Here is a 13,882-nt window from a genome sequence, read left to right on the forward strand (position 1 = left end):
TTTATGAGAAGTAAGGACCATGTCATGTTCTTTACAAATATTTTTGGATGATGGAATTAATTGAGCATGATTTGATGGAGTATAAAAGACAATAAACTGCTTTATCATCACTGCTTTTAAAAAAACCAATAAGATTACTTGCTAAAATCCCCCTACATTCACATCCACGAAGTCCACCTTATTCTTTCTTTCTTTGGACACACAGAGAGAGAGAGAGAGAATCTGGCAGAGGTGAATGCCAGTTTGTGACTGTTCAGAGAGAAGAAAGCAATGTATTCACACCCGATCAAAAGTGCAAGTTGTAAGGGGTCAAAAACTAAACCAGAAAATTTTAAGAGAAGTTTGAAAGGCCCAGAAAAAAGTTACCAAAATATGGAGCTTAAAACCTAGTGTGAGAATTAAATAACAAGACTCATAGTGTGATGGTTTCATGTTTTCTGATTCTCCTTTTTCCCAAAATGAAGCCTAATTTCTATGCTCTTGAGTGTGAGCTGAAGTGAGTATGGGATCAAACTGAAAGACAGCACAAGCACAAGCCTTCCTCCTCCTTTTCTCTCTCTATTTCCTCAGTTTGGGGGATTTTGTTATGCAGCAATAGATACAAATTATGTAGAAGGTATAAATCCCTAGGGCAGAGGTTATAAATTAGAATTCAAGATCCAGATGCAATGTACAAATGTATTTTCTCACTCATAATGGTAGTTTTCCATATGAGCCAAAATTGCAACAGTCATTAACTTAGTTTAGAAATCCACATTGCCCATCTCTCTCAATAATGTGGAGCTATGGCAACTCCAAACCCTGAATCCCATCAGGCAACCATGAGTGGGACCTGAGGACCGAACTTCTGCTGCTGAAAGGGCAAGTTCTTCCCAATTACCACAGTCCCCAATGGCCCCTACTCATCACCACAGTGACCACAGCATAGCATTTGCACTGCTGTTACTCTCTTAGTAGAGAAATATTTCTCAGTTCCCATAGAAGTATCAAAAGTGGGAAACAAAAGACCTTCTGAAAGGGCCATGTGCTTTAAGGAATCCAAGAGAAAACTTGTTTCTTGGTAGACATGAAGAATATTCCTGCATGTGTAATATGCTATCAATGTGCCTCTGTGTCAAATATATACAAGGAAATAACCCATTATTTTCTTCCTCCAATAGCTTTGCTCATTTAGTATGATGGACTGGTCCCTGCAGATAAGTGAATTTGCTGAACTTGTTCTTTTTTAACCTCTTTGAGTTGGGTTTACTGACAGGCACACAAGCTTGCTAGACCTACCTCTTCAGTATCTTGAACTATAGCTACCCAACATTATCTATTTCCTCTCACATGGCTTGTTTTGAGAAGAACCTTACTGAGATCACCAAATCCAGTAGGTTTTTTTTTTTCCTGGTCTTTTGCTTATAATAATTGTTTAGCCTGCACATTGTATTGCTGATTCAAATTGTATCTGATCACAATCATATCGACCAGAAATACAACCTCTAATTTACCATAAAAGCCTACTTTTTACAAGCATTAAAATTTCTAGGAAATTAACACTGAACTAAAATGAGATTCAGCAAAATACAGCATAAGGGCCAGATCTGGCCTGCCACCAAGTTTTGTAAATAAAGTTTTATTGAAAAACAGTCACAATCATTCCTTTATATTTGGTTCAGGGATGCTTTTGCATCACAGCAGCTGAGCTGAGTAGTGGTAACAGATACCTCTGACCTGCAAGCCTAAAATATTTTCTATGTAGTCCACCCTTGAATAAAAAGGACAAAATACAAGTGGGGAGGAAAGAACACAAAACAAGAACATAATGTGCTTTGAGCACAACATGGGAAAAAGTAAAATCACTACTTGTAATTCGTAGTCTCTAAAGCTGTTTTCCCTTACAAATAAATGGACACAGTAGAAAGATTTTTAAGTTGAAAACAAACTCACTGTGGCCAGTTTCTGAACATCTTCATCCGATGCTCCCAGAGACGCCAGGCCTATTTCTTGTGAAAATTGAGCAAACTTAGGATCTGCAAGTAGAGGAACGTGTCCCAGAAGTTCATGACATGTGTCCCTGACAAGAAAAGCAACACAAGGAAATGTTAGACCAGAAGCTTCAAACCACCACTGGTAGAACAAGACTTCAAATCTTACATACAACATAGTTACTATAATTACTGTTACCAAATTTTATCACTTCTAAGACTTTTAATTACATTTTAACATGTCGGAAATTTACATGTACCTTCCAATCAATGGCATGCGATATTTTTAATAAAATAATAGTGACTATTATTTTTAAGTGCTTACTATATGCCAACCACATGAGAAGTATTTAACTATATATATTTTATCGCCTTCAGTCCTAAAGAGAAACTTAGTGAATTAAAGTTGTTTATTAGTGCAAAATCCTACAGAGCAGGGGTGAGTAAACTGAGGCAGTGTCCCAAATCTTTCCCACTGCCTGCCTTTGTACTTACGGTTTTATCGAACACAATCATGCCTGTTCATTATGTATTAGCTATGGCTGCTTTTGACCACATCAGCAGAGTTGAGTAGTTGTGACTGAGACCACATGGCTCACAAAATCCAAAATATTTGCTTGCTAACCCATTCAGAAAAAGTTTACTGACTCTTGCTACAGATGGTGGTAAAACCACAACCTGGGTCCAGCTTGTTGTGATTTCTACACTCTAGCTCTTAGCCCTAAGTTACACCTCACACGTGCTGTATTTTGCTCTGAGAAACAGCAAAGGATCATATTTTCATTATCAAAGAAGCTTCCCCTGCTGACAATTTATCTGCCATTAACAAGCAATTTGATAATAATAGAAACTCGGGACCCCTCTCATTTGTCTGTTTTTCTCTGGAGCTGGATGGCCAGCTGTGCATCAGTAAAGCAAGGCAGATGCCTTCCCAAACCCTTGCCATGTAGCATGAACTGTGGCCTGATACCAGGCTCTACTAGAATGAATTCCCCTTTGGCTCCCTGGAAGTAGATCAGGAGACAGCAATATTTTATTTTCTTGACAAAAACTAATTAGCTAAGTAGTAATTAAAAGATGTTTTCCTGATTTCACCTGGGATCCCCTGAAGTGTATCACTTCAAATAGGTGCTAGAATATAAATGCCAGGTGTTACCACCATAATTAAAAGTATAGCGTGGGCTGGGTGGCCCTGTGGTGGAAGCAACTGGATGGTGGTCAAGGGCACAAGCTTGATGGCCACATAAAACAGATCATATTACTCTATCGAAAATCCTATTCTCACAGCTTAAAACACATCCGGCGTCTTCACCAGCCATTTCATAGACACAACAGGTGGAAAGAACAGTCAAGTGAGGATATGTGGACATAATACTATTGATAGAAGACTCTCCAAATTCATTCCCTATAAACTGTGCCAATAGTTTATTTTTGTACATAAAATGAATTTATGGGAAACATTATGTTGGTGCTTCTCTATGCACACCAGTTAAGGCAGAGAATAGATTCACTCATTTTAGTGAACACAGGGAATTTAAATGTTATTCAAGCCCTTAATTTTACATGTGAGAAATTAAAGATAGGAGGAGTAAAGAAAGCTAACATATACTGAGCTCCGATTACACACAGGGTCCTATACTATCACCTTTTTCTATCACCTTAATAATTTAATCTTTATTAAATAAAGAAGACTTATTACTCCATTTTTACAAGTGGGGAAACGAAAATACAGTAAATTTAAGCATCTTTTCCAGGATCAAACTGTTAATAATAGAAACAAGATTTAAAATCAAAGTCCTTTGCTCAAAGTTATTCTGTTGTTTTAAGTTGTAAGAGTAGAATAAATGAAAAATTGGAGTGTGGAGAGCACATCGTAGTTGTAGGGACAGATTTTAACCAAGTTGGTGGACACATTTTAAAATATAACCAGGGGCATTCCCTGGTTGGACAATGGGTTAAAGGGCAGAATAATGAAGCTATCGGCAGCCACTGAACCACAGGTTCAATTCCCAGCCAGGGAGCTGACCCACATGGCACCGCAGACCTCTCCTGTCTTGTTCACTGCTCCCCTCAGCAGTGTACTTTGTAGACCTGCCTGGTCTGCTCCCCACTGTCTCTGGTGAATCCTCTTGCCTCCCGTACCTCTGGTCTGAAACTCAGTTCTTGAATGCATAAATAAATCTTTTTTAAAAACAAGATAAAATACGATGAGTATGCCTTAAGTCCTTTCTCCTGGCACTGATCCTCAACCTTCCAAATGACTTGAGCAGTCTTAAAGAAACAAAAACCAGTGGGGGGTTCCTATTAAAGACCAATGTAGTCAGATTCTCTGGGATCACCTGAGTGTTTGTATTTTCTTAAAAGGTCTCGCTAGGTTATAAGACATAACCAGGGTGGCAAGCTGGTCATAACAGGTGATGTCAGGCATCCTGCTAGCAGAGTTCAAGCAGCCACAGTACTGAATAATAAAGCCAAAGGCAGGATTCCAAGCCTCCCAGGTTTAAACCCCCTAGAGTTCTATCAAATTACTAGTGAATAAACAACAGTGATGACAAAAAGTTCACTAAGTGTCTGATTCAGTTACAGGCCTAACACATGTATGCCAGAGAGGACCTGTGACTTATACCTTTGGGTGGTATTTAAAAGACCATGCAGTATACACCAGAGCCAGAATGAGGATCAAGAGCTCCCGCCATGGGTAGCATGAACACCCCAATTCAGCCTACCATGGAAGCATTTCATTCCAAATTCAGCCAGATGTCAAACTCCTGGGAAACACTAATGATGGTGTGCAGCGGTGAGCCCACAGGCGGGCAGGGCAGGAGGCCTGGGGCCGGGAGGTCACAGGAACCCCAGCTCCCAGCCCCCCACAAATCTTTATGTTCTTTCCCTGCACTCTCTCTGGCACTGTCATGTCCTCTTCTGTAGCCACACCCTCTCATTGTGGATTTCCTGTAGCCTGAGAGAAACCGCCTTTATAGCGCTGATCACTAGGCTCAGCTGTGCACAATTATGCATGAATGCCCACCTGTGCTCCAGGTGGCCACCATCAGGCACACGTGACCCACTCCTACACTTCCAAGTGCTTCCTGGTTCAAGGCGACCAAGGCCGCAGAGGCTCGTGGCACAAAAACCTGACCAATTCATGTATCCTACATGGTGAGTATTAGTTCCTAGCATAAGTCAACAAGATAAGCAGAAACTAAATGATTATTGTGGACCTTTATTTAATGCTTCATAGTATGAGAGCAAGTTAGTCCATACTTTTGTGGTTGTGAATTCTTGGTGCAATGGTGGATTCACTTCTGAGCTTCTTAAATACTTGAAGAAGGTCGCTACACAAGTCTTCGACCTCCTTAGATAATTACATAGTCCAAAAGCTTATATGGAGAAGGAAAAGTGACAAGTTTGAGTTAAAAAGGAAAACAGCATAAGATCCAAAGACTTATAAAGAACTCAGTTCTCTGTGGTAGAAAAAGCAGCATTTTTTTTTAAGATTTATTTATGCATACAAGAACTGGGGTATGCATTTATGCATACAGAACTGGGGTACAGGCCAGAGGCTCAGGGTGGTGAGAGGCTTCACCAGAGACAGAGTGGGGAGCAGAACAGGCAGATCGACGAAGTACACTGCTGAGGGGAGCAGCGGGCGGGTCAGGAGAGGTCTGCCACGCCATGTGGTCACCTCCGGGGCAGGCGGGAATCGAATTCATGCAGAAGTGGCTTTAGCTTCTCAGTGCAGTGCTTTAAGCCGCTGCACCACCAGGGAGGGCCAGAAAAAGCAGCATTTTAAGTTAAAGTGTCATTATCAGAAACCTGTTACTCACAGCCAGAACTTTTAATAACATCCAATAACACATAAGATAAAAGAAATTACAAATTTGAAAAAATTCATTCCACACAGTAGCACATGTTAGGTTGTTTCATTAAGAATGAAAGCCAGGCCCTCCCTGGTGGCGCAGCGGGTTAAAGCACAGCACTGAGAAGCTAAAGCCGCTTCCCCATGAGTTCGATCCCCGCCTGCCCCGGAGGTGACCACATGGCGTGGCAGACCTCTCCTGACCCGCGCGCTGCTCCCCTCAGCAGTGTACTTCGTCGATCTGCCTGTTCTGCACCCCACTTTGTCTCTGGTGAATCCTCTCACCACCCCTGAGCCTCTGGCCTGTGCCCCAGTTCTGTATGCACAAATAAATAATAAATCTAAAAAAAAAAAAAAAAAGAATGAAAGCCAGGCCCTCACTGGTGGCGCAGCACTAAGAAGCTAAAGCCATGATCCTCGCCCCGGAGGTGATCCACATGGCACAGCAGACCGGTCCTGCCCTGCCCACTGCTCCCCTCAGCAGTGTACTTCCTCAGTCTGCCTGTTCTGCTCCCTGCTCTGTCTCTGGTGAATCCTCTCACCACCCCTGTTCCTCTGGCCTGTACCTCAGTTCTGTGTGCATAAAAAAATAAATCTTTAAAAAAAAAAAAAAAAAGAATGAAAGCCCGGAGGCCTCCCTGGTGGTACAAGGGATTAAGTCTCAGCATTATGAAGCTCTCAGCAGCCACTACAAAACAGTTCGATCCCCAGCCAGGGAGCTGACACCCCCATGGCACAGCAGACCTCTTCTGTCTCATCCACTGCTCCCCTCAGCAGTATATTTCAGTTAATCCACCTGGTCTGCTCCCTACTCTTTCTCTGGTGAATCCTCTTACCCTACCCAACACCTTTAGCTTACACCCTAGCTCTTGTACACATAAATAGAATAAATCTTTAAAAGAAATAAAAGCCTAATAAAACTAGATTGTAAAAGAATAATTAGAATGTTCGAGATGCCCCTTGCTCTGTAATTGGTAGAAATGATCTCAGTGTTTCACTAGCTTGTGTCTTCACACAAAGACCCAGAGAAGGAACTGCCACTCAGATTCCTGAGCAAGTTTAGAAGTCTAGGCCCCTTGTGATTGTGTAACAGGGTGGTCCCTAAGAAAAGGGGAAGTTTTTCTCTGCCCCTCCCAGAAGGAGGTTGGAGCTGAGAAGAGAAAAGGAGAAAAAGAGGAGGGAAGGAATCTAAAAAAGAGGAAGGAAGCAGGATGGAGAGCCAGAGGAGACCTGAGGAAGCCACATGGAGCAGGGGAGGATGTGAAGAAACCATGTTTATTCTTGGCCTTGGACTGGTTGAAAGATATGTGGGTGAGAGACCTGTGGGGAGGTGACTATGGCAGTGTTTATATTGATTTTGATTTTGCTCTTTTCCTCGTAGACTTGTCTGGTCATATCTGACCCTTTTCTATGGGTCCTGGACAGAAGATGCTTTCAGGCCTTGCTTTGGACCAATCCCTTTTGGGTGGACTTTTGCCCACGAAGGGATGGGTAATCTCAGGTGTTTGATGTAGCAATTATATTCTTTGTCTTCTGTGTTGTACACTCACTGTATTAAAGTTTCTTTTCATTAAAGTCTTATATGTTTTGTCTTGATGTGGCAGATGGCAGAACCTATCTAGAGCAGGCAGGTTTGAGGGTTCAGTGGTGCCCTCTTCTCTCCCCCTCTCCTGTAATAATTGGTCCAAGGCTTTAAGCACCTTATTTCAAGACCAGAAGCAAGATTATTACCTTTCATGACTTTAGCTGAACATTCTTGGACATGTGGTATAGACAAAAGAAGCACCTGTATACTCGTCAAACAAAGACACATTTCGAACATTACTAACAAAAGCAACTCTTTAACTTTCAAAGTTGACATTTTCTTTAGTTTCTTAGAGTACAAAGGACATAGAAGCAGGGTCAACTATCATTATTTGGAGCTAAAAGAGGTTCCAGACTATAGGGAGTCTGAGAAAGATGGCCAAGCTTTCTCTCCAAACTGTATCCATTTAAGTTCCGCTGAGCTCACATCAGCCTGCCTGTTTCACCCTATTTTATGACAGGCAATAGCTACTGTGTCCACATGTAAAACAGTTCATGATCCACACACTGGCTCCCAGGTATCTAATTACGAATAAGTTTCCCATGTGAGTCCACACCATTGCCCTATCTCACCAGATTGCTCTTAAGAGATTCAATTATTTGGCTATAATTGCACCTGTCAGCACATACTGCCTCCAATCTGCACATCGGCAAACTTTTCTCTTTTTAACTTCCATCCTTTTGATGCATTTTCACCTGAATAATGCTTTTTCAGAACTCTTTTTACAAAAAGCACACTGTTCACTGAAAATGTAGGATCTTTCAAAACTTAACACTGTAAAACATATCATGTCTCCCTTTGTAGGAAAAAAAAAAGAAAGAAAAGCTAGAACTGATATCAGACATTAAACTTTGGCTGCTTTAAATTGGAATCTTCTCTGATAAGCCCTGTTAGGAGGATTCTAAAGCCTGCAGATATGGCCTACAAAGAGTCTGGGCAAAATGCCTCCAGGGAATTCTTAAATCATTCTAAGAAAGTTGTGATCATTTTGTTGCAGGGGGGATAAAGGTCCTGGTTGTTAAGTTCAAATTCAAAATGAGTCTGGCATTTTTCTCCTCTTATCAGTTTTCAAAGCTGATGCCTTGTACTCCATGTTGAACGACTCCTTTTTATTTCTGCTGTAAATTAAAGTCTTTAAAAGACAGTGAGTGAGCATCCAGCATTTACTTCCCATCCCGAATCACTGCATCTGTCTTTTAAAGCATAATTCTATAGGTTTTATTTGTTGTAAATGACAGAAACCAACACTTCAGCTCAATCATGAAGGGAAGGATAGGAAGATGAGTGGGAGGGGGAGAGAATTTGCATTGATGAAAAGAAGCAGGAGGATGAGCTGGGTCCAAAATAGGGTATTTTTTTCCGTTTTCACACAACATTTGGTAGGGAAGAGCAAGTAATCTGGAATATCACATGGGGACACGTTGAAAAGAGAATGACTTGGTTTGTTTTCACTACACTAAGTAGATGATAACGAGCATTAATTTGAAATTGAGGCAACTTTTTTTTTTCCAGAAGCTTACTGTGGAGCCATATAAGGAATTTGTTTAGATTAAAAATAGCATACCACAAAATCTGGCCCAGATATGGTTTGAGGCTGCTCTTGTGATCACTCCCTTTTATATCTCTGACACAGGACAAAGACACATGTCCTTTTTATGAAGTTGAGCACCTGGACATTGCCTTGGAAAATATCACCTTTCTATTTTCCTGTTAGGAATCATCAGGAAGGCCACTGATGATCCCTTCTTCTCTACAAATCTTTTGAGACTAGCAAAAGTATTGTAGTTACTTTTTCTGAAATTTAATTCAAGAAGATTTATTGTGTGCTACTCTGCACCAGGTACTGTGTTAGGAACTGAGGCCTAAGAGTAATTCCCAGAGTAATTCTCAGCAAAAGTCACCCTCTGGTTCCATAAATGGGCCATCAAACAGCAAGTACTAGTTTTCCTGATCCAAGAAGAGATGGAGTTCCCAGTTCTTATCAATACCCCAAAAGGGCTGCAAGGGAAGCTGTCACTATGTCTCCAGCTCCCTAGCACCTCAGATGATTCTCATTTCTTGAAATAACAGTCACATCTCTACACATGGCAAAGATTGTTTTCTCATCTATAAAATGGAGTCCTTGGGGCTCCTATCTCAAGGAGTTCTTAAACAATGAAGATAATGCATTGAAAACATAAGTTCCCACAAGTTATTTATCAATAGTCACATTACATTAAATTATAATTACACCTATGTCTATTACACTTCAATAAGGCCTGTTCTTTGGGAAGATATTTTATCACTTAAGCAGGAAGCAGCAAGCTTCTCCAGGACAGAGTTTATGCTATATTCACCTTGTGTTCTCAGTGCTCAGAAAAATCTGACACATAATAGATGTTCAGTAACTGCTTGATTATCTCAACTGGACAGAGCAGTGATGATGGGGAGGTACTGTTCCACACACAGGTAAAGCTAAGTGAATCTCAGTCCAGTTCTCTTAATTCCTAGTGTCGCAGGAGCACACTGACTACAGATCTTGGTTTTACTACTTGCAAGTTGTATGACCACAGAGAAATGACCTGATTCCTTTCAACCTTGGCTTTGACCTCTGTAAAATGGTGAGAGGAATGATGCTGGACCAACAATGCCTCCTCTCTCATGGTGCTGGCCAACGGATGCCACACTCTGCACGATAGTGAACAGCTAGGAATAGACTTATTTTTTCCTTACCTAAAATTCAACCATTTTGAATTTCTTCTGTTGCATTTGCAATTTTAAAATACAACTACTCCTGAAAAAAAAAAAAAAAAAACAAAGCCATTTTCCCAGCTCATCTCATTCTTCCACACCTAATGGCACATAAATGAGCTTCTCCCTGGCTACATGGCGCTGAGGGGAATCTGAATGTTGATTCAGGTGCAGGTGCTAATTTGGGATCCTGGCAGCACATGAGAAAGGCAGGCCTCCAGTGGGTGGGGTGTTACAAAGGCAATCCTGATTTACATGTTGCACCTATACCTACAATTGCAGTCGAGAGATTTACCCCCAAATCACTACAAATAGCAGCCTAAAAGAGCAAAAACAGGGCTCTGGCTGGCACTAAGACACAAATTTGGCTTCAAAATACACAGGTTTTAAATAATGTATAGGGTGTGTGTGTGTGTGTGTGTGTGTGTGTGTGTGTGTGTGTGTGTGTGTGTTTATAAAATGGCTATTGTTACAGAGCTTGAAATGTGAGAGGAAAGTTCTGTAAAAAGGGCTTCAGAGTTATTTTTGCTTTTAGGCACTGCACAAAACAAGACCCAATATTATGATTGAAAACTTGGGAGCCCAGTATAGGAACATGGCCTTGTGACGAAGGAGGTTCTGGAATTTTAAAGGGCACACCAATTTCCACATGAATTTAAGAGGTGCCAAGAAAGAACGGGCCTTTTTGGTATTTATGTAAAGCTTTTTTCTTGATAAAGACCAAAGCATTATTTCATTGTCCCTCGGGTAGAGAGGTTAAGTGGCTTGCCTAGAGTCACACTAAGAACTGATCCTGGATTTCAGCAGGCGGCCCATCACCCTACCACAGCAGCCTCCCTGGTCATGAAGCATTTCCCCCCCCCCTTTTTTTTTTTAAGATTTACTTATTTATGTATACAAGAGCTGGGATGTATGCAGATGAGAGGATTCACCAGAGATGGGAGTGGGGACCAGAACAAGTGAATCTATGGAAATACAGTGCTGAGGGGAGAGTAGGGAGAGCGTGTGAGGTAGAAAAGATTAGCTGCGCTGTGTGGGTCACCTCCGGGGCCAAGGATTGAACTGGTGCTACAGTGGCTGTGGATAGCTTCACAGTCCTGAGACTTAACTCCTTGGACCACCAACGAGGCTCCTCCACACTTCCCCTTCTTTTCACATTGAAATAGGGGATGCCTCCTCTTGACAAAAGGAAAGCTAAGGATGATCAGAGAGGGTGGGCTTCTAACAAGGCTGGTAGTAGGGCCAAAATCTAGATGGCAGAGCACCCAATGGGCCTATAGGAAACCACCCAATGGACCTGTAGGACATGTGGGCTTCTGGCAAAGCAGTGCCACCAGACTGAAAGAAGAAAGTGCCACCTTCATCTATCCTGTATAAAATTTATAACCAGAAAACCAAGAAAGAAGCACTCATGTAAGTTTTGAATGTTTCTGTTTCTCGTTTAACATGAAATTATGGTTAATCGATAAGTCTTGACTCTACTTTCTGAGCATTTTTTAATGCATACAAGAGCTGGGGTGCTCGTCAGAGGTATGGGAGGATAAGAGGATTCAGCAGAGACAGAGTGGGGAGCAGAACAGGCACATTCACTGAAATACACTGCTGAAGGGAGCAGTGGGAGGGTCATGAATTTGATCCCCAGCCAGGAGATAACCCACATGGTATAGCAAACCTCTCCTGTCTCACCCATTGCTCCTCTCAGGGGTTACCTCCCTGGCCAGGGATCAAACTTGCACTGGCAATGGCTGATGAGAGCTTCATAGTGCTGAGATTTAACCTCTTGCATCACTACTTTCTGAATTTAAATCCTGAAACAATCATGACTTGGGACAAGTAACTTCACCCTCCTGTGTGTCTGTTTCCACTAACCTAAAACTCTGAATAATTATAGTGACAATTCAGAGAATGGTTGGATTTAATGACCTCACCCATAAACAGCCCTTGAAACTTTGTGTCAAATAGTAGATCCATCTGTTTATACTACCAACAGCAAAAACTATTACCTTGCTGCTGATGCGAAAATGTTGTATGCTGGAAGACAGAAGGAATAACAGTACTTTCCGATTTGGCGTCTTTGTGGGCCCTGGGGTAGCCTAACCAAATGCCTCCTGCGGGAGATGACAGCTGCTAAACCTGAGGTGTGAGCTCTAGTTTCAAACCCAGGAAAAGGGGCGGTCAATGGGATCAGCTCCCTGAGAACTTGCCATTTTATGAGAAACACTGAGCATAATGCAGCTTTGCGCTCCTGAAGAGCAAAGTGATAATAGCGCCGTGGAGGAAGCCCGTGGGCTGGGCAGAAAGCTCGGCCCACACTAGAGTCTCCTGTGGGAAAGAGAAGTTTAAGCCTACAAGAGCTCATAGAGTGAAGGTTTTTCTCTACAAAGCTCTGACTTATCTTCCTGGCTTGGCAGTAAGACCTTGCCCAGACTTGACTTGAACAAGGCCCGATATCAAAAACACCCACGGAGGCCAGGGCTTATTAAGTCAGACAAGTTCAGCATCTCTCAGATGGCAGCAGGGAGGGAAAGCTGGGAAAGGAGAGATCCTGCTTCTCCTCTCATTAGAGACCTAGTGAGAGGCATCTGTTTGATCAAGACAGGCCCAGCCAACCTTATAAATGTAAAAGCCTGCTTCTTTACCTGCTGTTATCATTACTTAACAAATAAGGATTTATGTCTAAACCACAAGAAAAGGAAATAAATGTCATCTTCTGCCAGTATAGACAAGGGTTCTGTTTTAATAAGCAAGGGCGAAGCAGACAATTCATTTATGTTACTTAAAATGGATGAAAACTGTAGGCAAAAATAATTCACTTTTATTTTACTTATAAAATTGAAACAGTGGCAATTATAAGAAAAAGCACTTATTAAGCCTTTTATAAACTTAAAACAGTTATATTTTAAAATAATACTCATCACCCCTAAAAGCTACAACTGCCACAAGCTTAACACAAACACATTGGTTTGTACTATGGCAAGAAATGTTGCCATATTAGTCAGGGTGATAGGGGCTATCTCCTAATGGTAAAGTTTTACTTTGATTTGGACACATAAGGCAAGGACCAAAGACTATACCATCACCCCCACCTCCCTACCATCCCCCTACACCCTGTTATCTACTGACAAATCCTCATCCCAGTGCAGCCAGGCTGGAACTCCTGCTGGAGTGCATTTATACTGTTGTGCCAAGTGTATTTCTGTGACTAGTATGTTAGGCACAACATCTGAATAATAAAAGAGAATGAATATTTTTAAATGTTTTCATGAAAGCTTTTGGAGAGGGATTTCTGGTACAAAATTGCATTTTTACTTTGGTAAGAATAGGTCTTCTGGAAAGACAGATATTGTTCAGGGTTGACATCGAAGAACTGATGTCAGAGAAGATACACTTATGTTTAAAATTCTTGGGTGATTCCCCCAGAGCAGTGGACAATGGTTGTGCTGTGGGTGTTTTTCAGTGCTGCTCTGGGTAATGTTTTGTTTCGTGAGCATCTGGTACAGATTCATGAGGCATCTGGTCACCTCTGGTCTCCAAGTAGAAATCTACATCAGGGTGGGTTTGGTCCTCCCTTGGAATGAAAAAGATTAGATTGTCATTAAATAGATGGTGGATGGATGGTACCATAAAAAAATAGGGTCTTCACACCGATGCAAAAATCCTCAACAAAATCTTAGCTAACAGAATCCAACAATGCATTAAAAGAATAATATACCACGACCAAGTGGGCTTTATCCCAGG

The 13,882-nt window shown here is 41.6% G+C and overlaps 1 protein-coding gene across 1 annotated transcript in view; it reads right to left on the reverse strand.

Moving 5' to 3' along the window:
* TPH2 (tryptophan hydroxylase 2) overlaps positions 1-13,882 on the reverse strand; it is a 101,583-nt gene that overhangs the window by 38,001 nt on the left and 49,700 nt on the right. Inside the window, exon 8 of the mRNA XM_004675883.1 lies at positions 1,933-2,059. Coding sequence (XP_004675940.1) covers positions 1,933-2,059 — 127 coding nt within the window. The remainder of the gene's footprint in view (positions 1-1,932; positions 2,060-13,882) is intronic.

This window comes from Condylura cristata, unplaced genomic scaffold, assembly GCF_000260355.1.
Source record: "Condylura cristata isolate star-nosed mole 26May11 unplaced genomic scaffold, ConCri1.0 scaffold00004, whole genome shotgun sequence".
In the NCBI taxonomy this organism is placed as follows: Eukaryota; Metazoa; Chordata; class Mammalia; order Eulipotyphla; family Talpidae; genus Condylura; species Condylura cristata.